The sequence below is a fragment of the Daldinia vernicosa genome (assembly GCF_022497035.1).
Source record: "Daldinia vernicosa strain CBS 139.73 unplaced genomic scaffold F5Y00scaffold_6, whole genome shotgun sequence".
Taxonomy (NCBI): domain Eukaryota; kingdom Fungi; phylum Ascomycota; class Sordariomycetes; order Xylariales; family Hypoxylaceae; genus Daldinia; species Daldinia vernicosa.
This window is the reverse complement of record NW_025953922.1, coordinates 435,133-460,232: the sequence shown is the minus strand read 5'-3', so window position 1 is coordinate 460,232 and position 25,100 is coordinate 435,133. Positions and strand designations below refer to the sequence as shown.

Here is a 25,100-nt window from a genome sequence, read left to right as displayed (position 1 = left end):
GAGTTATCAATTTAAACCCCTAAAGATACGACATGGTAACCTTAACGTAGGGGCCTCCGCATAGGCACAAGTATTAAAAGATGAAACATAGCCAAAGCTCTTTGGCTTGCTCAACTCTTCACAGGGCCAGGTGTGAAAAATGGAAGTGCTACTCCAAACTATAGTGCTATGTCGAACTATTCTTATGGATGTGCCTACAGCGTTTGGTCTATAGATTAAGCCATACCGTACCCTTGAAGTATTATCTTGTATAATTTTGCATAGATCTTATAGTCATATAGGGTCGACGGAGCTGCATTTAGAAGCGAGATTCAGAACAGCTAGTTAGGTTTATATAAGTGTAGTGTAGTTCAAACTTGACTGCCAGATAACTTTAAAATGAAATGTACCCTTGGGTATGATCAGTTGTACTCTTTCTCTCCCTCTCGCTATGTAACGCTATTCACTATATAGGTAGATACATTTCATGATCCAATTACCTTACGGCTAAGCGTACAATTCGGTGTATAGAATATTATATGTGTTGAGTAGGTACCTATCAAAACCCGTGACTCCAGAACAAGGGAATAGTTGAGCCTCAGCGGTGGAGAATGGGGATAATGTGGCTTACGGAAGCGGATGAGCTCGACAGGGAAGGTCCGTCATGTGAACCCCTTTTTTAATTTCGATATTATTTTTCTTTCAAGTTTCAATTCGGACTTTACTACCACCAAAAATACCAAACACCACCCAAACAGCAGACTCCCCTAACTGCGTCCCACAGACTCAAATCATTAACAGTAATAATTTATTCATCTGATGTTTAGCTACGAATTCAAGATCTCTTACCTGCTTGCCTCTGGGAAAGCTGACCTTTTCGTCAGTTCTCCGGGCTGATATTATACAATCCGTGCTCGAGCGATGTGAATACCTGTTTGCTTCTTTCCGACTGCATTCGCTAGCTTTGAAGCCTTGTTAGAGTAATATACCTTAGATTTACCTCTCAATCCGCTATAGTCGCAGCTATGGCCGTTCGACGAGTCCGAATACTTCTCGCTGCGGTCGCCATCTGGGTACTTGCATCTTGGTACTATAGCTGGCACCCACCCGCTGGTTCGGGCGTTTTTAGTCCTACACGCCATCCGGGGAATCGTCCTACGTCGGCTTCGGCTGGTTCCAAAGGCCTAAAGTGGGAAAAGCGTCCGCCTCAATACCCCGTGGAAAAACTCGCTACGCTCCCGACCAATAAGCCTTCTAAACGAATACCGCGTGTACAAGTCGCGAGACCGAAGGAGAGTGCTTCTGATAAGGAGTTGCGGTTACGAAGACTTGCTGCTATCAAGGATAGCTTCAAACACAGTTGGAATGGGTACAAGAAATTTGCATGGGGTCACGACGAAATCAAACCCCTCTCGGGGTTGTATAAGGACCCTTTTGCCGGGTGGGCAGCAACCCTGGTTGATTCCTTAGACAGTCTATGGCTCCTTGATATGAAAGAAGATTTTGACTTTGCGGTGAAGGCTTGCGAGACAATTGATTTCACAACTACGGAGGCTCGCGATATCAACATTTTTGAGACGACAATTCGATATCTTGGGGGTTTCTTAGCGGCATATGAGCTAAGTGAGAAGCAATACCCGGGCCTCCTTAAAAAGGCGACTGAGGTTGCCGATCTAGTCATGTCGTGTTTCGATACACCGAACCACATGCCCATAACGCGGTTCCCCTGGAAAGAATATGCTAGGGGTAAGGCACAGAAAGCGCCAGGGCATGCTCTGCTAGCCGAAGTCGGGTCACTAAGTCTGGAGCTTACCAAGCTATCTCAACTGACCGGTGATATGCAATACTACGATGTCGTACAAAGAATAGCCGACGGCCTGGAAAAGGGCCAAAAGACCACTAGGCTACCCGGGATGTGGCCCATCATAGTGGACCCTTCAAAGACGCCTCTCAAGTCTTCTGGCGACTCGTTCACGCTCGGCGGTATGGCCGATAGTACCTTTGAGTATCTCGGAAAGCAGTACTTGTTGCTCGGAGGTGCCCTTGACCAGCCGCGCAGGATGTACGAAGGTTTCATAGACGTCGCAAAGAAGCATCTTCTCCGTCGTGCTTTAAACCCGGACAACCTCAAGCTACTCTTCTTCGGTGACACTAGAGTTGTCACAATGCCCGAGGGCGGCGAGCAGATTGTGACTACCCCGATAGCGCAACATCTAACATGCTTTGCAGGAGGTATGGTGGGCATGGCAGCTAAGATCTTTGACCGCCCGTCGGACCTAGCTATAGCAGAGCAGTTGACGGAAGGGTGTGTGTGGTCGTACAACCAAACTGACTCGGGCATTGGACCCGAACTGTTCCGCTTCATACCTTGTGACCCGGATGTTACCAAGGACGACTGCCAGTGGAGCGAGGCGCGATGGACGGAGGCGATTAGGAAATTTTGGGGTCGCAATATGAAGGGAGATACGCTCTCTGACAAGCAGGTCAAGGACAACATCATAGAAGCGCGGCATCTACCCCTTGGTATGGTTAACGTTGACGACCGTCGGTACCTCCTACGCCCCGAGGCCATCGAATCCGTGTTTATGATGTGGCGCATGACTGGAGACCCCAAGTACATGGAGAAGGCGTGGGCTATGTTTGAAGCCGTGGATAAATGGACGCGGTCCAAGTATGCCGCGGCGGCGCTAGACGATATAACGGTAAAAAAGCCGGAGCAGGTGGACAGTATGGAGAGCTTCTGGCTGGCTGAGACGCTCAAATACTTCTACTTGATCTTTGGCGACTGGGACTTGGCTAACCTGGATGAATGGGTATTAAATACCGAGGCGCATCCTCTAAGGCGCGCGGATGCATAAGGGTTAGGTATCTGAGGTATATGGTTAGGGTGCTCAGTATATGAAAGATAGAGGACCGGACTTGATACCCTAGAGGAAACTATATACGGGCGATATAAACGTTGAATGGGAACGGGTTGGATTGGATCAGGGGACGATGATGATGATAGAAGTGCAATATTGCGATGACTCGTCTAGATTACTACATACTTGGCTACATAAGTAGAGAAGTGAGATATACGGTATTGCTACGCATTTCCAAACACAAGAGGTTATGAATAGTATCATCTTCAGTTTTACTATATTAGATGCGCCCTCCTCCCTTAAATATTGATATATGCTTCAAACTTGGTTAAATATTGGAATGCGACCTGTTAACCTAGACCTTCCGAAAATCGTTGTACCCAGGTACTCCGAATATGTAGGTCGGGACCCTTTTAGACGCACAGCTTTCCCGACGGGACCCGAATTCATCAGACGATTAGCTGTTACAGCAGCCCTATGTTTTATATATAAAAGTTCGACCCGATCCGTTTGACATCTGCATTAACTTTGTTTTTGTTTTTGTTTTATTTTTTCTTCTCAAAGTCTTGTTCATTCTCAGCCACATACCTAAACGTAAACTTTCAATCAACCTCGTCCGACGAAAATCGCGCGTCAGTCTTCTTCGCCTCGGGCGGCCGAGGTTGAATTATTCGCAATTCAACACTTTTTTTTTTATTGCAGCTTGCTAACTTGTCCTTTCTCCACTTGCGGTCAGCTTACGGTTACGTACCTAGGTTAGGTTTAGGTACCATTTGCCTTCTCGTCTACCTATTGCGTTAGACAAATCACAATGGCGGATTTGAGCGCGTGTTGGATTTCCGGAGTTGGCACCTATTTTTTTTTTTTTCGAATGGGCCGCGTGGGCTTGGGCTTGGGCTTTGGACATCGCCTATCTCATCTCCGCTCTTCGCATTTTCGGCTCTTCGCCACACAAGGCTAAGCTCGTTCGTCATAGTGTGCTCACTCTTGGAGTGGAAGGATAAAGGGTAGGTACCTGACTAGTGGTTATTTACCGCGTTCTCACCGCTAAAGCTTGGAGTTGGTAAAAAAATGTTGGTAATGGTAATGATAATGGTAATGTCGTGACTACCTGTCTTTTATTTTTGGTTCCTGCTCAATACCTACGTCTTTACGTCACTTCCCTACAAAGGCTTTATTCCGTAATTGCCTATAACCTACCTCTAATCTTACATAATTGTGCTACATTTTATGAGACACTGTACTTGTAGCTCTTGCTTACAAGTAATTGAGTCCAAATCACTACTAAAGCTTCATATTCAACATTTCACTAACTCATGTGTAAATAGAGGCCAGCAACGTCGAGTATAACATAACATTATTCTCTGACTCTGGTCCTCTGGGAGTGGGGACCTTATACACACTAACACATAAATACCCTCCTTCTCCCCCTTGCGCATCGCAACCTGCCTCATTCTGCGCCTTATCTAATTCCTCACCTACAGATAGGAGTAATTAGCATCTCCGGTTGTATGTCCGAGCTTTCTTAGAAGCTATGACATCTGACATCTCACCTTCTGCGGCCTCGCGCTCGCATTTAAGCGATTACCAGCACGGGCAAGCTTCTAGCTCGCGGTCCTCGGTCCACACACCTGTATCGCAGTCTCATCACTCTCGTGTCCTTCACCACAATGCCACAAGCACAGGTGTAGAAGCCATGGACGAGAACGGCGACCACACTGTAGCTCGTCACCCAGCTGGTACAGCTGCAGATATCGAGTCGCAGACTGGTCCCGCCCGCTATGGCGGTAGCGACCCTTATAACTTGTCCTCGGCCTTTAAGACGCCTGAGCAGCTAGACGAGATCAAAGCTAATACCGCTCGCAAGCGTACCGGCGCTGTCAGCTCGAGTATCGACCAGTTCACATCAACCCTCCGAGCACGAAGGGTCCAGACATTCTACCACAAGCAGAATGACACGATCAAGCAAATGCTCAAATCGGTGGAGGAGCACTCCACCGACGCCCAGAACGAGGCCGGTGACGACAACCTACGGGTTAAAATTGCTGTCATGGGCTCCCTCGCCGCCAATGTGTGCTTAGCTGCTCTGCAGATCTACGGCGCCGTGTCTTCCGGCTCTCTATCTCTCTTCACCACCATGGCCGACGCCATCTTCGACCCTATGAGCAACCTCACCCTAATTCTTGTCCAGCAGTCTATGAAACGGGTGGATCCTAACAGGTTCCCATCTGGCAAGGCTCGCCTGGAGACGGTGGGAAACATCGCGTTCTGCTTCATGATGACGGCCGTGTCCGCCATCCTAATCGCCTTCTCGTGTCAGGATATCTCGAACCGCCGGGGCACGACCGAAGTTAACAACTTCCATCTGCCCTCGGTAATCGCGGTGTGTGTGGCTTTTGCTACAAAATTTGGCTTGTTTATGTACTGCTGGGGCATTAAGGACAAGTACAGCCAGGTGAACATTCTCTGGCAGGACCACCGCAACGACTTGCTGATCAACGGCTTCGGTGTGCTCACCTCCGTCGGCGGATCGAAGCTAGCATGGTGGCTTGACCCTATGGGGGCGATCATCATCTCGCTGATCATCAGCGGCGCGTGGCTGCACCAGGCGTTCGAGGAATTCATGACGTTGGTGGGGCGCGCGGCCGATATCGACGTCCACCGCCTCATCACGTACGTGTGCCTGACGTACTCTGACGCCATCCTCGGCATCGACACCGTCCGCGTCTACCACTCCGGCCCCAAGCTCATCGCCGAGATCGATATCGTCATGGACCCCGCCGATCCCCTCCGCACCACCCACGATGTTTCAGAGGGTCTGCAGACCGAGCTCGAGAAGCTCCCCAACATCGAGCGCGCTTATGTCCATGTTGACTACGAGACTACGCATAAGCCGGAGCATAGCTACCGCAAAGATCTATGATCGGATGCGTTGCCAAGCGACATGGGATCTGGGTGTCCGGGACAAGATTGGTTGCCGGCGGTACTCATATAGCGCGAGCGTGGTTAGTTACGAGCATATAGTGAACCGTCATGGCGTTTTACGTAGAGGGGTGGGAAAGAATAGAAGTCGCCCCGGAAAGGGAAATTATGGGCGTAAGCTTATCAACATATAGTAGTAATATTTATCAAGTCCCATAGGCATTTACTTCTGGCAGTAGAACACGTTGGCGAGAGCAATATGCTGGCAGTTCGTGTTGGAACTAGACAGCGGGATTTCGACTTCGGGGGGTGTATCGCAATTGGTTTATAGCGGTCTGGGCGAGGTTTCTGCTCGGGGTTTTATGAATCTAATGCCAAATATTCAATACGCCTTAGAGTATTCCTAGACGTTTATATGTTCAAGCTTGCTCTGTGTGTGTGTGTGTGTGTGTTATTATTTCGGGTGAGTGGTATTATGGGCTCCGGAGGCCTATGATTAAAGGGGTTGATATTACTTGCGATACTTGATAGTAGATGGAAGTCATTTAATAAGTAATACGAGGCTAAGTTACCGATTTCTATCCTATAGGAATCCCACCCTAGCCCTTTTCTCTACCGTAATATAATAGGCTCTTTTGACCAAGATAAATTACGAGCAGGTTACATGAACGCAGACACGTCACCACCAATAAGTGTAGTTCCAAGCCAATCAACATGTATCAGTTGATAGCCTCCCTCGTTGCCTAAAGATATAAGATCAGTCATCGTAACGTAAGGTCATGTATCCAAAGGATTTTCGCCCAGTGAAAACCCCTTTCGCTAAGAACTAGGTTTATTTGAAAGTCACATTACGCTGTTCGAGAGGTATCATATTACCCTCACTACCATCAGAACTTTCCTGGAGCTCGTTTTCCCCACGCTCTATCCGCGCTGAAATCCAACAAAACCGTAAATGTAGAGCAACAAGACTAAGTGTGTGTTAGCGTGTGTGGTTTAGGCAGCCAAATAGACTTGAGCAATCTAAAGAACTAGAATCTCATCGGTGCCAGTTCTTTCTTGCGGCCCGGCCTGCCTAGTGTCGTTTCCCTGTGTCTGCCACAGTAGTATCCCTTCAGTACTGCAGTTTTATCCTGGAAGGCTTCAATACGAATATGAGCATACACGTCCCGTATTCTGCCTGATAGAGGTAGCCAATGTGGCTGGCTATAATACGGGAAACACAATTTGGCCAGCTGTGGTCCCGTTGCAGTCCATTTCTTCAGGTTCATAAATTTCCCTTTGATGATGGGGCATAAATCGAGCCACAGCGGGCAATTATCGCGACAGGCAAAGACGAAAGTGATAGAGGTCACATTAGACATGGTCGATCGCCGTAAACTCCACAGGAAGAAGTTCATAGGGCAGAATGGTGCCTTATAAGGCACTCCATAACACCCACATTGTCAGTATACAATCTGGGATTTGCTTCGTATGAACTCGGGGGACGTACAGACTACGAGGAATTTATTTTTCCTGTAAAGGATGGGGGTTGCCTCCGAATCTACCTGCTTGCAGGTACGTAGCAACTCTACATGTGGCATTCGGTGGGGGAGGCGGCGAAGCTCACACGTAGGTAGTCGTGGACGGTACCAATAAATCTGACGACGTCTTGCAGATATTATAATATCATCCGGAGAGCACAGGAGATATTCGTATATTTCTAGACGTAACTCGAACGGGAGTTTAAGGAATGGGGAGTTGACTCCTGAGCTACCTCTATCGTCATTGCTGATATGCGTAGTAGAAGGGCTGGCCTGATAGAGAAGGTGTTCTCATTAGTTTCATTATATTATAGCTATCGTAATGATAGCATAACGTTAGAAGGAAGCGTAATGAGTATGGACATAAGCAGTTAATGTCTATGAGTAGGTAGCTATATTATTGATTATAAAGTATGCTATCGAGTACCCCGGTACGTGATCTGGGGAGATGAAGAGCCATGGGGTCGGGTTGTAGTAACGCACTTGCGCGCTTATATGACATAGACTTGATGCTCGCATATAAACTATTCTATGGATATCAAGTCCCACGGAATGGAAATGTGCTTACTGCGGAGCTCGCACTAGTATTGCTATATTGACTACTTCCCGTGGTCGCCGCTAGAGAGGGGCGAGTAACAACATTATGAGGATCTCTCTCGTTTCCTGCTCGTAACATGACGTTTTCGAGTCCGGTCCGGCCCGCTGATGGGGAATATAGTAGAGGAACCTTATGAGAAAGATCCACACTTCCCGGTGGCCCGACTAACGTAGGTTAGTGTATAATGAATAATAGATGGATAATGAGTGAATACCTAATGTTTGGAGAAGCTTTTGAAGTCGAATGGCCGCGATGCCTTAAAAATTTTTCAAGATGCTTCTGACCTGTAAGAGACGTGGGCGTTATCGAATAGTTTGGAGTTGGGCAGTTTCCCGTAGATACCTGGGTATGTTAGGCTGATGTTGGATGGACCAGCAATAAGACTGCAGTCTGCAGAGCGTATGTGTAAAGAAATATGGAGATATGGAGTTGTGAAGTTGTGGGTTGTGGAGTTGTAAAACCCAGACCGTTCGGAAATCCATAGGAGCCTTGAAGATCTATGTTAGGTACATGTATGGATACATGCACATAACTAGCCCACATCCATGTAACATTGAATGTTAGCCTTTAGGACATCGGAAGGCGGGATGTGTGGCAATTTAGACTTTCCCTACATAGTAGATTCCTTACTCATTTCTATCATTAGTATATACTTCAGAGAAAGGAAAGAAGATGTTGATGTTAGTTTAAGTCTCTATCTAAGGTTAAGTAAGATCGCTTTGCGGGGCCCACCAAACTCGACCCCTAATTCGCCATCGGATAGTTCCATTCAAAGGAGGCTATGGTTATGATGAAGTTGTGGTCATTCTACATTACATAATAATACTATAATATACGCAAGGTGCTCATATAACTTTATATGCATGCGTATTAAGCTGGATTATAACTCTCGAGTGCATACCTAATACGTGCATCTCCGAGTTCGAATTGTCGGGATCGGCATGCAGAAGTATGTACAGATCTCATGTGTGAAACAATACTTACATGTGCTTAGGTGGATAGCATACACTATAGACCTCCTTGCTTGAGGAGGAGTATGTAGGTAGATTGGGTAGATTGGCAGATTGGTCACACTAACCTAAGTGTCCTTGGGTTTGCTAACATGTGGTCCGAACCATAATGTTCTTCTTGGCCAGCCACTCAGATACCTCAATATTGAGAATTTTCATGTTTCCAAAAATTGTTGAAATTCTTGATAGTCTCCCTTCTCTCTCCTCGTTAATGGTTGGATGCAATTTATCTATCTATATGTATGCTGGGTGGCGCGCTTATTATGTTAAACTTGCTTGTTGTTGTTGCTCGTGGGTCCTGATCGTCGTTTACTGGTGTACGGGAAGGCGAAAAGATTCTAAAATTTGTTAGGATTCGTAGACATTTGTGGATACATGTGGTGTTGTGGATAATTGTCAATGTTGAAAAAAGACGAGAACGTTCGAGACCTTCCCTGCTTCCCCAGCCAGAAGGGCAGGGAGGGCAGGGAGGGGGCCGTACGGCGTAAGCAAAAATAAGTACCCCCCCAACCAACCGATTCGATCTTGCCTTGCCTTAATTGCCTCGAGTTTTGGCAAGTCCGGGACAAGAAACAATAGCAAATGACATAATTCACGATGTGGGCTGGTGGGTAACTTCCAGTTATTCAGTTCCAAAACCCCAGGTCGTAGTGGACATTAGGTATAGGCCGATAAGTTTAGTGGACGTACACTACCTAGAGTGGAGCTCCGGAACTTTATGTAGTATAGTATATTGGTCTGTGCTCTGATAAGTTGCTGATACACTATGGTTCAGTGGGGTCCGTAGAGGTTCCATCATCAAGGTTCCATCAGCGATACCGCGCCTTTCATCTTTCAAAGGACGTCGTATTTATCTTTCAACTGTACGTACATATGGGAGTACATATGCAACATGCCCGCGTATTGCGTATTTTTTTTTCAAATTTTTATTATTACCTATCTTTCAACCTTCAAACTTTTCGAGAACGTACGACTCTTGGTACCTATCAATTCCAGTTGGGAATCATAGCCTAGTATATTTGGACCAATCCTATCTCCAAACCATCAAACTAAATCTAGGTCGAAGCACATATGCCTAATATTGAACGCCTTAAACAGTGCCTTAAACTATTCCAGACAAAACACTAAGCTTGAGACCCAGATAAGTGCATTGCTGGACCAAGGACATGTAAGTAAATACCTATAATCCACATAAATCCTTGTTCACCTTGTTGATAGAAGTAACGCTAGCGTTGCATTTGCATATCGACCACGGTCCATTTTGATGATCTCCTCTTCAACCTTGTCTCTTGGAAGGCAACAGGGCAAGTCCAAAGAAGAAGAAGAAAAAATACACTGCAGGGTTATTTGCAGCTAGGTAACTGGCCAGACCAGCCATCCCGCCTCATCGCCTCATCGCCATAGATAAAAACAACTTGGCTTGCTACACTATTATATTATTTACAATTCTTCTTGCTTAACATAACTTCTAACTTCCTCAGTGCTTCGAATTTAGCTATAGTCTATTTCACGAGCAGAGAGCTTGTCAAGTTTTAAGCTCCAATATACGTCTTTAACGTCAATATCTATCTACTTACCTATCTATCTACTTCGTTTACCCCTCTCGACCATATCTTTTTTTGGCGTGATTTGACCGCCACTTCTTGCACAAAATGGCTGCGCAAGATGGACCGCAGGAGGATGTGTACGCTACAGTTAGTGAATCCCGGATACATTCACAGAGCGTATGAACAATAGCTAATACACGTCCGCATATAGCTTCTTCTAAGCGACACATATTTGCCTGGTATGTTTTACGACTTCAACCGTATTGCAATCGATTTACTAACCTCTCTCAAGGTGCTTTGGTGCTTGCGCACTCCCTACGAGATGCTGGTACAACCAAGAAGCTGGCCGCCCTGGTCACGCAGGATAACGTAGCGCCCGAAGTCATAACAGAGCTTCAGGTACGTTTACTGCTTCACAAACACCTAATTGCTATAGCCTACTAACTTAATTGAATAGACTGTCTACGACTATATCATTCCGGTTGACACGATACGCAATACGCAAACGGCAAATCTGCACCTGATGGGTCGAGCCGACTTACACTCTGCCTTTACCAAGATCAACTTGTGGAAGCAGACCCAATTTCGAAAGATCGTGTATATCGATGCTGATGTCGTCGCCTACCGGGCCCCGGATGAACTCTTTGCGTTGGATCACCCATTCTCCGCAGCTCCCGATATTGGCTGGCCGGATCTCTTCAACACTGGTGTCATGGCTCTAACTCCGAATCTGGGTGACTACCATGCCATGTTGGCAATGGCCGAGAGAAGCATCTCCTTCGACGGCGCCGACCAGGGTCTTATCAACATGCACTTCAAGAACAACCACAACCGCCTTAGCTTCTCTTATAATGTTACCCCCTCTGGTCACTACCAGTATATCCCTGCTTATCGCCATTTCCAATCTAGCATTAGCTTGGTTCATTTCATCGGTGCCGACAAGCCTTGGTTCAGAGGGAGAAGCGCCAGCACTGGAAGTTCACCGTATAACGAAATGACTGGGAGATGGTGGGCTGTTTATGATCGACATTACCGTGGATCGGTACGTTCCCTATTAACCTTTCTATGTGTTAGATCTTCGGCTTACCATATCTAGACCAATTCAGAGCTTGTGCAATTCCTTACCAAAGGAGAGTACCAGTCCAACGGTACCACTAAGAATGCATACATCCGAGGGCGTTCGCAAAACGGGAATTCATCATTCCACTCCAGCACGTCAAGCTGGGACGCTCAGAGGTTTGTTACCTACCCCATCACCTATTCTTGGAACACCAGAGAACTAACTTGAAAATAGACATGCTCCCCCACAAAATTCCAGACCGGAAGCTATGAACTTCCCCTCTACCGTATATCACATGTCTCAAGATACTACTCAGTGGGTCGCACCTAAGTGGTATGAACCCCCTAGGGAGCCTGGAGCGCCCCCCTTGAAACATATATTCCCTTGGGAGACTCAACGATCCGCGCCTGCTCGCGTGTTCGCTGAGGATTACCCCCAAGAGCCCGAGGAGGAGGAGGAGGAGGAACCTGAAGAGGAAGAAGAAGAGGAGCTCGAAGAGGAACCTCTGTCTAGTGGCGCACAAACGCCTACGGGTGGACCATGGAATGCGCCTTCTGTTACAGATGCATCCACGGATGATGACCAGAGGAGCGAGCTGGTCACACCAACCACACCAACTGTTCATATCACACCGGCTACTTGGACCTCGTTTACCATGACTAATGCCTGGGACGACGTACCCGAAATTGAACGCTACGTTGATAAGATACAAAGGCACAAGCAAAAGCCGAGCCTCAAATCTCCTCCTAGCGCGGTATTGTTGCAGGATCATGCCCAACAGCCTGAGGCTACTCATCGTAGGCGAGGAAGCAAAGTTACCGACTTCCCTAGCGAAGCTGAGCGTCCTAGCTTGCCAGTCACCCCAGCGCCAGTCCGCCGAGCAAAATCGTGGGGTGGCAATAATGACAACCCGCTGCTGCCGGCTGCACAAGGTGTGCCGGCGCAGTCTGAATGGGTATGTGAGCATGGGACTCGGTGGACCCCTGAGGCTTGCCTCTGTGATATAACTAACATACTACGCTCTGAAAAGGACCCTGCAGCCAAGCTACAGGAGCTGTCTGAGTGGCATAACTCATTGCTGCAGAAGCTTGGTGATGGCAAAGACAGTACTGAATTACACTCTGCTCACGTCGCGCAACCGGCTACGCTCGTGAGCCCGCAGCCGGTGAAGGCTGGCGCCAATTCGAGTGCGATTCATAGCCTCGAGTCCAACTTGGAAGCGTTACCTCGGATAATTACGACCGGAAATCGTACATCGAGAGGCGTAACACCCATACCGGCGCCTAGCTACTCAGGTCCTGGCCCCGCGTTCGAGAAAGGCGAGAATATGCCGCTAGAGTTGTCGGCCGGGCAGTAGCTCAGAACATATCACATGGAGCCCAGCACAAGCCTATCAGGGCTTTTTCTCTTCGGGGCTAATTTGCTCAGCGTAGAGGTTAGACGAGACTCGTCTAGCAGCTAGGGAAAGGTACAGATATTCCCGATGGGTTGGAGGAGGGGATGGGTGGACTGTTTGGCGTTTGGTACACGATATAAGAAGGAAAACAAAACAAAACGACGGCACGATGGATGGATGGATGACCCTCCAACGAAGGTCTAATCACTTGGGATATTGGCTCGTATCCCTCACGCACTATACCTTTTTTTTATACTTGTTTTTCGTTTCTACTTGGATACCAGACCAGCAGCAGCCACGCAGGATCGCATATGGCATTTGCTCCCGATAGCTTTTTCGTGCTCCGGTTGGAGGCTGCTATCTTTGTTTGGCCTGAGAAAATTTTATTTCATTATATATGGAATCATTTATCACGACCAGAGTGCTACTACAGTTGCCTTTAAGTCGACATATGGATACTGTAGTAGCATATCTATCACATATCTATATATTCGTATCGACGGTATATGAGTGAGGCTAGCATGGAGCGAGCATCTTATCTTAGCATAGCTTATCTATATTGAATTATCTTCTTCATTAGGTAGTTAGATAGAGTGTCAATGAGATTAATGAATAGGACTTCTAGAGATGGAATGACGGGCGTGGTATACATAGATATAAATAAGTACGTACATAGCATAAAGCACATATATGATATATATTAAATGCATCCTACTAGAGAGAATTAATATGTCTGACTTAGCTAATATAGGTAGTTATTTAAGACATGGGCTTATAGCTGGGCCTAAGGAACGTTGTGAGAACAATACCGCCAATAGACGTGTAGCTTGGATGTGATTACAAGATGTTTTCAAGAAGCGTCCTCTATAGCGAGCAAGTTCAGACCATGTCTACCTTTTTAATTAGTGCTAGTAGAAGTTAACGTATTCAGACGATAGTTAGGTACTCAAACTAGATGCCAATTTAGGCTACTGCTACTTCGGTAGAGTCTCGCTGTTGTGGCCTTTGGTTGATCATAAGCCTGCTAATATGACTAGATCGACTCGGGAAATAGAGCCGGAGCTCACCCGCCAAACAATTTCAAACCTGTTTCTGGTGTTTAGAGGAATGAGTAGTTATATGGTTGGGGTCTTTGCTACGACTAATTCAGTTGCGTGGATAGGTTAGGTACCTAACCTATTTACAATCTTTCTTATTAGGCATCTGTCTAAACTAAATTCTGGACTGTAAAAATCGTGTATCTTTCAAGCTTGATATATCTAAGAGGTAGCTATGATAGATCAACGTCTTAGATCATCTTGCCCACGAGACTTTAGGTAGGTAGGTATCTATTCGTACCTAGTATAAGGGTCTTGCTGCTCGATAGCTGGCTTAGTACCGCCTCGGTATCCCAGTTCCATGTCCATTGCCATACATAGACCAGATTTATAGCATTGATTAGGCGAACGGCGGACAGCGTCACCTTACCATCTATCTATGAGGCTCTCGGAGACGTAGAGTATATAACTCTGGCGACGATAGCCCGCAACTCGCGATCCGGCCATTAAGGTCTCAGCGCTAGTAGACATTCCAAAGACCCTCACCCTTCAACTACCGACGCTCTTCGCCGCAGTGCACCGACGACTAACCACCGCTTCCGTATACTAATGTCTTCATGGCCGCGGTCCCAGACCCACTCGCGCTCAACGCCGTCGCAGTCACGCTCCCATATACTCTCGACCTCAAGCCCGGCAGCCGCAAGGGCATCATCCTCGAAGAAACCACGCATCTTGGCGCGCCCCGTATGAAACCCAGCAACAACCCAGGCTCTAGCGTCCGGGGAGTCTTTGAGGAACCATGAAATGGACTTGTGCAGGTTGGTGTGCTGCCACGGCATCCACAAGCAGTCGCACACGAAGACACGGTCGAATCGGCCCCGATGTTCTGCTGCGAAAGGCGTATCTAACTCACCCCATGCATGGCCCTCGGCTGTTAGCGGTGCAAGGGAGCCGGCGGGCGAGTTCTCAGTCTTGGCATTGGCCGCGACGTTCTTACGCAGGGTATCTAAGACAGTTTCGGAGGGGTAATCGGTTACGACCACGCCCTTGGCCCCGAGCAGAGCAGCCATTAGGCTAGGCAGCGCGGTACCGGCGCCGAGCTCAAGTGTCTCAAGGCTAGCGACATTGAAGGCGGCGGGCTGGAGCCGGCGCAAACCGACATCGAGGGGCAAGCCAAGGGTGCCGGCCTCGACGAGCTCGGCAAGCAGCAGACTCGCGTTCCACAGGTAGTGGCTAAAGAGTTTGCGATCGGCCTCCCGGTCCGGGTCCGCGAGGGCGATGTGCAGGGGCTTGGGTAGGTGCGGCGACGTGTATAGCAGCGAGTGCTCCGCGTCGCCATGCTGGTTCGTCACATCATCCGGGAAGATGATGCCCAAGGAAGAACTGAGGTAGTCCTCGGGATCTGAAGCTGGAGGACCGTGAAGGGAGATGCGGCTCGTGAGGGCCATCCTGCTCGGCCGAGTAATTTGAGGCTCAAGTGCAGGGGTGCTAGAGAACTTTTTTTTTTTCCTTTCGTTCTCTGCACCCAAGCGCGTGTGATCAAAAGTTGGGCACAGAAGCGATACCGAGAGTGGTAGAGCTTTGGGTCAGTCCAGACACCCCCGGTACCTAGTACAAGATTACTCTGGAGGTATGTACTTACTGGGGTAAGAGACGGAGCTATTCCGTTGCGAACCTTGCCGGGCGGAAAGTTGATATCGTCTAGTGTATGTAGTTAATGTTGTATATGTGTGTGTTTGTGTGTGTGCGCCACACCCCCGCGATATTAAAATAGAACAGAGGAAAAAGCAAATGTATACCATACCTACACTACACTAGTGTGTATGCACATACTATAGTAGTATATGTACATGGATGTAATAATAAGAAAAAAGAGAAAAAGTAACATGATATTAGTATGTATTACAACACTAACGTACCTAGGTAGGTATACTAATGTATGCAATGTTATAGTGGAGATGACATCACATTCGACCTTGCCGCACCTGTGTATATAGTGTATAGTTAGTGTATAATGTATAGCGTATAGCGTATAGCGTTTAGAAGAGCCTACGGGGATGCAGAGAGATGCACTACAATGCGCTCGTCGACGCCCGTCTGCGCGGGTATACATATGCGCGTCTACGGCGCTGCCGGTGGCGTTTATAGTGAGTGTAGGTATGTACAGTGTGATAATGATAATGATGATGATGTTGGATTGATGGGGTTGTCATCGTGTGTTTCGGATTGAATTTTTAACATGCAGAGCACGATTGGGAACTTGTATGTAGTGGGGAAAGAGCTTATCGAGGTACTTGCGTATTTGAATCTATTCGCTACCAAGGTACCTTACCTAATCTAGGTGGGTATAATACGATACATACCCGCTGCTAAGCAAATGTGCAGTTACGTTATGCCTTCCCCAGCGGCCAGCAGCCATTGCCCTACTGCAAATAAGCAAAGCTGCGCCCCTACACCGCTTGTGAAAAGACCCTAAGCTTCCTGATTCGGGCAGCCAGTGCGGAAGGGTCTAGTGTACCTAAGGTACCTAAGGCTAACGTTGATTTTGTACCCTTTTTCGCGCCAACCATATTCCAAGGACCAAGGTTGCTTCCCTCTTCTACCCCGGCAATACACGTGGTATAGGTACCATCGCGGGAGCTGCGCCTCAGGTGAGCAAATGCACGAAACGGTCATCAAAAGCCACCACGGCCGGCCTAATCCGCGGAGGCCTCTATCGGGGCCGCGCTTGTGTTGTGTTGTGCTGTTGTTGCATCTGGGGGTGTCGAGTCTACCTAACTAAAGTTAAAGCCTACATTGACACTGACATAAACATTGACATAGCTATTAACATAGACATTGACAATGACAATGATACATACTTGTCAGCATGACAGCACCCGTTCCTCATCCAATTGCAATTGCGACGATGACAGGTAGATCGTGGTATTGGCTATCCGTTCATCTCGCAGCTGGTCGCCATCGCTGCGACCGCAACCTTATGGGAAATGAATTGCCCCGTTTCAGCTGCAAATATTCACCTATTGCGCCAAACCTCCTGCGGTTTCAGGCAATAGGAGGATTCATCCGGGAAGCCTCGTTATTAGATGCCGTCGCCTTGGTTTTCCAATCAGACGAGCTAAACGGGTCATTCACTGGATTTCTGGATTTGGTTTATATTGCTCGCTTGGGCGAGATGGGATTTGAAAAAATATGCGTCGGGATTTGCAATGGGTCAATCAATATACTGACGCCAATATACTGACGTATATGTAGAGATTGGGGTGATGTATACAGTATACCGTAGTCAAACCGTGTACCTAGTCCTACATAGTATTAGTGTATTAGTCTTAATACGATGTATTTATCAATCGACGTTATACCTTAGGTACACACTCAAGTTCACATTCACGGCAGTCCAAGTATATAGTCAAAATAGGTAGTGCGAAAGCGAGACGATTCTCTATTCAAGATCGAAGCCGAGTCTTTGTTCCGTCTCCGCAGCGCTGTCGTGATAGAAATAGATAGATAGGGTATCAATACAATACAGACCATCAAAAAACTACATAATATACCAAATGATAATACAACATTTTTATCAGCCGCCGAGCGACTGTCGGGAAGATATAATACTCTTCTCGAGATATTCTGCCTCTCCCCTTTCTATAGTCCCCCCCCTCCCTAATAGGTTTTTGTATGCCATCAAGTATCCCAACTTATAACAGACCTTGCGCCAATCATGCTTTAATCCCAATCTTCGTCTCGGTCGTCATGATGCTATGTATATCGATACAGTAGTAGTGATTAGGGATTGTAGGTGGATGTGATTATATACGGGGGCGCGATATTAGCTCTAATGGCCATACTCCATGCGCTTCCTGTCGTCCTCGGTAGGATCATCCGAAATCCATATTCCCTTCTCTTCCTCTGTGGCGTTGAGGAAGCCGTTGGCTCTCTTCAACGTCTGGACGTCGAGGTCCGTCACGTACGACTTTTCGTCGGAAAGCCGTAGGCGGATCTCGTGCTCCGTCGAAAGCATCATGTCGTCTTTTGCTAGTCGGCGCGGGCCGTCGAATACTGTCATGACTCGCTTTTTCATCGTCATCTGGCCCTTATCGAAGCCCCATGAAGATGGATATTCGCGCCGGTTCTTGCGGCTCTTACTCTTGCCCGATAATTGTACGCCGCCTCGCGAATGTGTCATGCCCCGCGACTTTTGAACACCGTTGGGCGGGTTCCCCTTCTTCCTTGTTGTGGGAGAGGTCAACTTCCTCGGCTTGCGTTCGTCATCCCCGGCGTCGTCATTTTCAGCCATATCCTCATCCTCTTCGTCATCCGAGTTAGGGACACTTTGCGTGGTGAGAGGTAGTTGGTTTTTCTCAAGCGTCTGGTGAACCTCCTCGTCATGTTCCACCTCGGCCAACCGCTTTGCGTTGATGGCCTCTGCGGGGTCTTCTTGCTGGACGATGCGCAAGACACAGTCATCCAAATGTTCGTAGAAGTCTTGAGCATTCTCGAACGTGGCCGAGCACGTCGAGCATTTGCCCGTGGCATCGGGTGCGTAGCCGGTTAACTTCTTGCCGCTGTTCACCGAGCTTGCTGCCTTCTTCCTGCCGTTAGGGGCGGTCTGCTCGACGCCATGTACGGCGGTCAGATGTCGCTTAAAGACGTCAGCCCGGTTGAAGGACTTCTCGGCGGCCGAGCCTGACCCAGGACAAAATCCGCATACCATGGTGCCCTTGTAATGAGTCAAGGTATGACGGTTCTTGTCGTATTTCCGCGCAAACCCCTTAACGTGATAATCACATGTTTGAATGGGGCACTTCTCTGGCCTCTCGTTCTGGTGGGTTAACATGTGCGCCTTAAGATCTTTGAAGACCTTCCCACAGTCCGGGTGTGGGCATCTTTGCTTCTTCTCCGATTCGTCGCTGTTGTACGCGTACTCGTGCGACCCGTGTGATTGGTAAGATGATAGAGATTGTCGCCTGGCTGGCGCAGCAGGGGGTGCCTGGAATGGGCTGTATTGCTGAAAGGCTTGCATGTAGGGCGACTGGCTGCCGTTGCGCATGGCTGGCGCAGGTGAGGCAGTACCAGAGAGAGCAGGAGAGTTAGGATAGGGGTTTTGAGGGGAGAAGTTGTCGTACCCCTGCATCGGTGGGGCCATCGTTCCGCGTATTAGTGAAGGGTCTGTAGAATAGGCATCTTGGTCAGTGCATCGTGGTCTTCACAGTAAGTCTTCTCTAACTTGTTAAAAGAGTTAAAAGAAATTGTTATATCCGCGCTAACTCACCAATAGCCTTGTTATCAACAAAAGTTATGTTAAATTCATCCATACCTGGATAGGTAGAGTACTCCGTTCCTGTGAAGTAATTGCTTGGGTCGACTATTCCCGGGTTCACACCGAGACCACTCTGTTGGTACTCGGGGAAGAAAGATGATTGGCCGTGATTCGAGTTAGGCGATCCGACGGTGGAAGACGCCGTTTCTGAGGGAGCCGAGGCAGTTGAGAGGCTTGAGGCTGGTATCTCGTAGTCTTCTGGGAACATACTGGGAGAAGCTCTGTTGTGGTTGTTGCCGTTGCTGTACATGAGATGTGTTTCCGGGTATATGGAGCCAGCTTCGTATCCCGAAACTGGACGGTAGTCTTCCTGTATGCTCCGGGGAATGTTGAAAGCGCCCGGGCTCACGTGCATCTCCAGTGTCGGCGAAGCGTAGCCCGTCTGGTGATGGGCTTCGGGGTATAGCCTGAAATCGTGGTCATGTCGAGGGAACATATCGTAAGCTTGGTCGCCAACCATGGCCATTATAATTTTACGTTGTCGGCGATTCCGGGGACAGACTTGTGGTGAATTGTAGGAGGAATCCCGGCCGGTATGCTCACGCTAACCGTCTCCCCTCGCGTCAGTGTCTCTCAGTCGGGACACAGGAGATAACTACAGTTTGCGCGATGAAATAAAAGCTCACATTCGTCTGGGATTATACCATATCAAGACCCGATAAGATCTATATATATGGAACCGAGTATAGACTTAGTGAGCCGGTAATGTGAGGTTCGAAAGGAGTGTCACCAAGACGGCCGGTGGAGTAATGAGATTTATATAAGTCGCAAAGCTTGGACAATGGGCAATGGTCGAGGTGAGTTGTCGCGCCGCACAAATTCGTGATGCCTTCTTCTTCCAATCCTATAGCTCTTCTAACATACGACCTCACACGGTGAGGCTATGGATGGCGATGACTTGGAAGGGTCCTCGTGTCGAACACACGACAAGCACGGGTATAAACAGAGTCTATTATATATATTGCTCTAAGCGGCCAGTAACCACGATGGTAAGATGGGGAGGGTAGAGCGGGAGTGTTATGTTAAGTAGTTTAGCATAGTCCGATGTCATAGAGATGGGGACAGCAGGAACCGATAATGCTTTGGGGGCTTCTTATTCTATATACACTACACACTTGCGCGCACAGCCGCGCTTTTCTCTCAAGGGTACGTAGATCTCCATGCTGCCCATTTGAGATGTGGGTTGATAGGGCAGAGGAGGGCAGAATCCGCGGCAGCGGTGTACAGGGATTACAAAAGTCGATCCAGAGCCTTACTTGGGTCATACCGTGCGTGTCAAACTCCAACTCATACGGATCCGTACGGAATACTTGGTACGTACATCATTTTGACCCCCCATGGGCCATAGGGTCACCTTGCTAGCGTCTCTTCCATTCTTAGGCGAGGCCGTCAGCAAGTAGCGTGGGTGAAGGACCGGACCTAGGTGGGTACAATACAATCAGTATCCCGCCAGCCCGCCCGTCAATAATTCCAAGAGACGAATGATAAGATGGCCCGTGGAGTTGTTTTGCTTTGAGGCGGCCCCCGTTATTGGTGTTATTGGTAGAGAGCATCACACACCTGATGTTGTGCTAAGGCTAAGTACCAAGACCTAGTACCTAGAGTATGTATTGTACAATACCAAAATACCAAAATACACAGGTAGGCATACCTAGGCTTGTTCTTTTTTGAAAAGAGGTAGGGGTGGGACGGTGGGCTCGGCTCCCCAGTGGACCCCTGGCACCCACGATTTACAAAGTACACGGCATAACTAATCTATCTGTCTTTCCATCTGTTGTCAATCGTTGTTTTTAGTCGCCAAAGGTCCCGTCAAATCGAGTAGACACCTGATTTGTACTAGTGTCATGTCCTTTTATCTTAACATAGACGCGATAGTCCATAGTATATGTTGTATACGGTACAAGACAGCAGTCCCCGTTACCCATCTCCCCCTGCTACCGTGCTAAGTCCCAGGAGATGCATGTCTGGGAGCCCTGTTAGAAGCCCTGGTAGAAGCCCTGTTGGTCATCTCTAATTGGCATCGCCAGATCACTGGAACTCATCTTCACGACAAGCATAGTCGTTTGTTTACATTATTTCTACGGAAACGATACCCATGGGATATTAATAAGCAGCGGACAATTAATTCCAGCTAAAGCCGAGAAGAATTGTCCTTGCTTAGTATGGATATTTGCCGTAGTCTCGATGGTGTAAGTGCAGTACCTGTTAAGATGTTAAGAAACAGGGTTCGTTGCCAGTATAAGGTTCTAGGATCCTGAAATGTTAATTTTCCTTTTTTCTCATTTCCCTTTTCTTTTTAATTTGACGAATAGAACCCCAGGAACGCTCTAGAGCTCCTATGTATGTAGGAGGAACAGAGCCAGAGCCAGAACCCGAACCCGAAAAACGAGAACTAGATCAAGCAATAGAAACAGAGCATCTAGCACACGCACACGGGGGACATGTACCTTCTGGAATTACCCTATCGATAGATGTGTCTTATATCTACTTCAGTAGATGTATGCTACACCATGTATGCTTACCACGCGCACACCTTCTTCCTTGGCTCCCTAGCCCTAGGCTATGCTCTAGCCTAGAGCATCTTGTCGGGATATTCTGAATTTAGTAATAGGAGACGAGAAATATGTCTCAAGAACGCCTAATAGCGGGTCCGGAAAACGGTAGCGTTGGTGCAGAACGGCAGACCGAACGATGTACGATGGCTACATAAGGCGGAGGACAGGGGCGCTAGATAGCAAAGAGTTAAAGAGGCTTCGCGCCGTTATGTCCCCGCCGACGTAAGATACCATCGTCAACTTGTTTAGTAGTGTGGAGGTTTTAATCGTCCGATCGTATCTTATTAGTCTATACATATTGTACGTAGATACACTAGTACATTAAGAGTAGTACATTGTGTATACTGGTATATTGGAGCGTCATCTTTCGGGCTTTGCACAATTTACACAGCCATGCACATATGTATAGGTATATCTCCGGTGCGGTAATGTATGTAAGCACCGCCCCCTTTTCCTGGCCTCTGCGGCAGGATGCACGTGTCATACTGCGACCAGCCCATAGTGTTATGAAGTTAGGCAAGGTAATAGTACGAAATAATGCCATTATGAAGTCTGATTGGCGATTTTGTCATTTCCACTACTTTTCTCACTCTGCACACAGCAACACCATTAATATATGCATCTCCCGTTTTGAAGCGGCGGTATGTCCAAAACGAGCCAGCCAGCTACCTTGGTGACAGTTTCACTTCGCACATGTCCGGACGAGTGAAGCGGTCAATATCTTTGTAAGCAGCTGGTAGCATTTGGTAGCATTTCGGATGAAGAGTTACAATGCAAAGGGACGTAAGACTCGCATAGGGCACCGTGAGCCGCAAAACTCATAAAGCTCCTAAGTTCCTAGAGTCCCAAGTTTCCAAGTTTCCAAGTTTTCAAGCTTCCAATCGTGAGAAAAAGAAAAGACGTAACATCATAGCTTAGAACGACCTTTGGAACTTATTATTACCACCCGGGAATATACCGAACCATACTTTATGTTTACTGTCTCAGATTCGACGATTTCACAGTTGCTTTCAGCAAAGATTACTGCCCATAATAAGATCCGTAGGTAGCATTTACGCCTTAGTTAGGAAAGTTTCTAGAGCGTTTAGAAAGACAAGCCGATTTGTGAGTCCGAGCGGAGATCATTCATTGGCTTTTTTGGCAAATTAGGTACATGTGTGTCTGAGATGGGAATTGGGCGATGGCAACTCGAATAATAAGCAATGATTGGTCAGAATACGTCAAGCACAGACAAGCCATATGTGATCTAACCTGCTTTGGTGACGATCTAAAAAAAGAAGCTTGAGGGGGACTGGGGGAGTACACAAGGAGTACAAGAATTCCGTTCCACTTTAGAATAGTGGCAAGCAGAACGGTACTACCTATGTAAAGGGGAAATAAGGAAAAGGAACATATAACAATATGTTATTTATTATACATATGGACATATAGACATATAGATAACCATGATATAGGCCGAAATAATAGGAATAATAGGCGAAAATACTAATGTCATATTCCGTCTCAGGTAAATATATCCGTCTGCTCCTCGACTAAAATGGTCGAGTAGAGAAATCCTTCCCAAGCAAACACGCTACAACATACACTATGTACGCCCATACGCCAATATTATTGTTGTAATAGAGCGTATGTGCTACTACAACAGAGGCGCGTTACATAGCTCATATATTATGTAGACTAGATGATGATCTATGTATATACCTACTCAACGGGGTAAAGCGCGCCGTTCGCATTTACACAATAGTACTCAGGTCATCCGCACCGTCCAACTTTAAGAAAGTGCTTTTTTAAAAACGTCATGTCGTGTTGCAATATGCATTTGCCTCCTCCATGTGTGATACACGCGATGTAATGCCACGTGAAAATTCGAAGGATCGCCTCGTGACGGATGCGCATTGCATGAATTCTGCTTACTCCACCTCCTCAAGTCATGAACGATATCATCTTCTCGACGTGCGGTTGGGCTGTCAATTCTCATATCCTCCTGCCGTCCTACCGTCCTGCGGTAACCTACACAGGAATAAGAGTCTAACAGCGCCAAGGGCTAGGATGTCACCAGGGGTGGTTCGCAAACAATTGACTCAATGTCTACCTATCTAGAACACCACAGTCGGAGTACCGGCGCGAGGCGTCACAACCTTTACCGAGCCAGATAATGAGCGAGATAAAGAAGCCTTCTCCATGAAGTCGGAATCATCTAATAATAAAATAATACCTACCGCTATCATTAAATAAACCTGGCATAGAAATATGTTATTGATTAACAATAGCGCCTACCGTTTGTTTATTATGGACTTCTCACGATAATTATCCTAACTGGATTTAGTTAAAGTTCTCATCTAATCATACCCCGATTAATGGCGGAGGATGAGATGATCGCGACGATGATGCGATTAGCATAGGTAAGGCATAAGGCACTCAGCCCTATAAGAGGGTCAATGAGAGAAAAGTCGATTAACGACAAGTTTAACGCCTCTCAAATGTCAGCAAACTTCACAGCCACCTCCATAAAATAGAAGATTGATCTGCGCTTCTTGGCTAGACCTCCATACCAAAGGAACGATAATCGAATGTTCGACGAATATTCCAATTTAGGTAGCATCGTCTTCCGTGTGCCATCCATCGCCTCCATCACCATGCAAAACCCGGCGCCTCTGCACCACAAGTACCAGATGTAAGCACGTATTTGATGCGCCAACGCATCACCGACCAGGTCTAGCAGCCCTTTCATTCAAAACCGCAGATGTACAAGCAGGTTGATTGGTTCTACCGTTCAAAGATTGTCCTGCGAAAGAAAGGAGAGCCTGTGAGCCTGTTTCGACGCGGCCATACAAGCCATACAAGCCATACCAAGCCATAGAAGTTGGAGAAGATTGGGGGCCGACGCCTACATGTCCCAGTTATCCCTGGCGTCCACATGGAAGATGTTACACGGCGGCATATTAATCCCTCCGATTCAGGGGTAGAAATGTAAGCCCTAACTACATAATAGATCAGAAGGAATCGATCCGTTCCTGCAATCCTACACAACTGCACAACTGAACAGAACTCGTGTCTCGCTTTTAAGAGGTCCCCTGTCAAAGACCAAATCCTTCGAAGGACTGCAGGACCACCGTAGTACGTAGTTGTCTGACACAATACGGATGTCAGCGCATAATTGTTACATAACTATTGAGTGTGCAACCCACGTTCCTATAAATAAATCTTCTTCTTTTCTCTCTAGTGTCTAGTGTTACAATGAAGACACGTGAAAATATGAGCGACTAGCGGCGCATATACCTAGGTTCTTGGCAAGTAT

At 47.4% G+C, this 25,100-nt stretch overlaps 6 protein-coding genes across 6 annotated transcripts; 3 read left to right on the top strand and 3 right to left on the bottom strand.

Annotated features, from left to right (window-relative positions):
- The first annotated feature begins 901 nt into the window (after positions 1-901).
- Positions 902-2,995, top strand: F5Y00DRAFT_175789 (glycoside hydrolase family 47 protein). Its single transcript, XM_048004927.1, has one exon. The coding sequence runs from the start codon at positions 1,005-1,007 to the stop codon at positions 2,835-2,837; it is 1,833 nt and encodes a 610-aa protein (XP_047868493.1). The 5' UTR covers positions 902-1,004; the 3' UTR covers positions 2,838-2,995.
- A 1,099-nt stretch (positions 2,996-4,094) lies between these two features.
- Positions 4,095-6,178, top strand: F5Y00DRAFT_175754 (uncharacterized protein). The gene has a single exon (XM_048004926.1). It carries the CDS (start codon positions 4,375-4,377, stop codon positions 5,761-5,763), a length of 1,389 nt encoding a protein of 462 aa, XP_047868492.1. The 5' UTR covers positions 4,095-4,374; the 3' UTR covers positions 5,764-6,178.
- A 107-nt stretch (positions 6,179-6,285) lies between these two features.
- Positions 6,286-8,525, bottom strand: F5Y00DRAFT_227015 (uncharacterized protein). Its single transcript, XM_048006416.1, has 5 exons — positions 8,223-8,525; positions 8,095-8,156; positions 7,851-8,044; positions 7,252-7,555; positions 6,286-7,185 (listed from the first exon to the last, which is right to left on the bottom strand). Exons 3-5 carry the CDS (start codon positions 7,956-7,958, stop codon positions 6,791-6,793), a joined length of 807 nt encoding a protein of 268 aa, XP_047868491.1. The 5' UTR covers positions 7,959-8,044; positions 8,095-8,156; positions 8,223-8,525; the 3' UTR covers positions 6,286-6,790.
- A 1,762-nt stretch (positions 8,526-10,287) lies between these two features.
- On the top strand, positions 10,288-12,958 carry F5Y00DRAFT_175666 (glycosyltransferase family 8 protein). Its single transcript, XM_048004925.1, has 6 exons — positions 10,288-10,584; positions 10,649-10,676; positions 10,730-10,836; positions 10,895-11,479; positions 11,534-11,673; positions 11,732-12,958. Exons 1-6 carry the CDS (start codon positions 10,543-10,545, stop codon positions 12,852-12,854), a joined length of 2,025 nt encoding a protein of 674 aa, XP_047868490.1. The 5' UTR covers positions 10,288-10,542; the 3' UTR covers positions 12,855-12,958.
- A 1,088-nt stretch (positions 12,959-14,046) lies between these two features.
- Positions 14,047-16,004, bottom strand: F5Y00DRAFT_227004 (uncharacterized protein). Its single transcript, XM_048006415.1, has one exon. The coding sequence runs from the start codon at positions 15,376-15,378 to the stop codon at positions 14,473-14,475; it is 906 nt and encodes a 301-aa protein (XP_047868489.1). The 5' UTR covers positions 15,379-16,004; the 3' UTR covers positions 14,047-14,472.
- A 1,381-nt stretch (positions 16,005-17,385) lies between these two features.
- F5Y00DRAFT_175590 (uncharacterized protein) lies at positions 17,386-19,874 on the bottom strand. Its single transcript, XM_048004924.1, has 2 exons — positions 19,200-19,874; positions 17,386-19,096 (listed from the first exon to the last, which is right to left on the bottom strand). The coding sequence occupies exons 1-2, from the start codon at positions 19,711-19,713 to the stop codon at positions 17,763-17,765; spliced, it is 1,848 nt and encodes a 615-aa protein (XP_047868488.1). The 5' UTR covers positions 19,714-19,874; the 3' UTR covers positions 17,386-17,762.
- Positions 19,875-25,100: the final 5,226 nt, after the last annotated feature.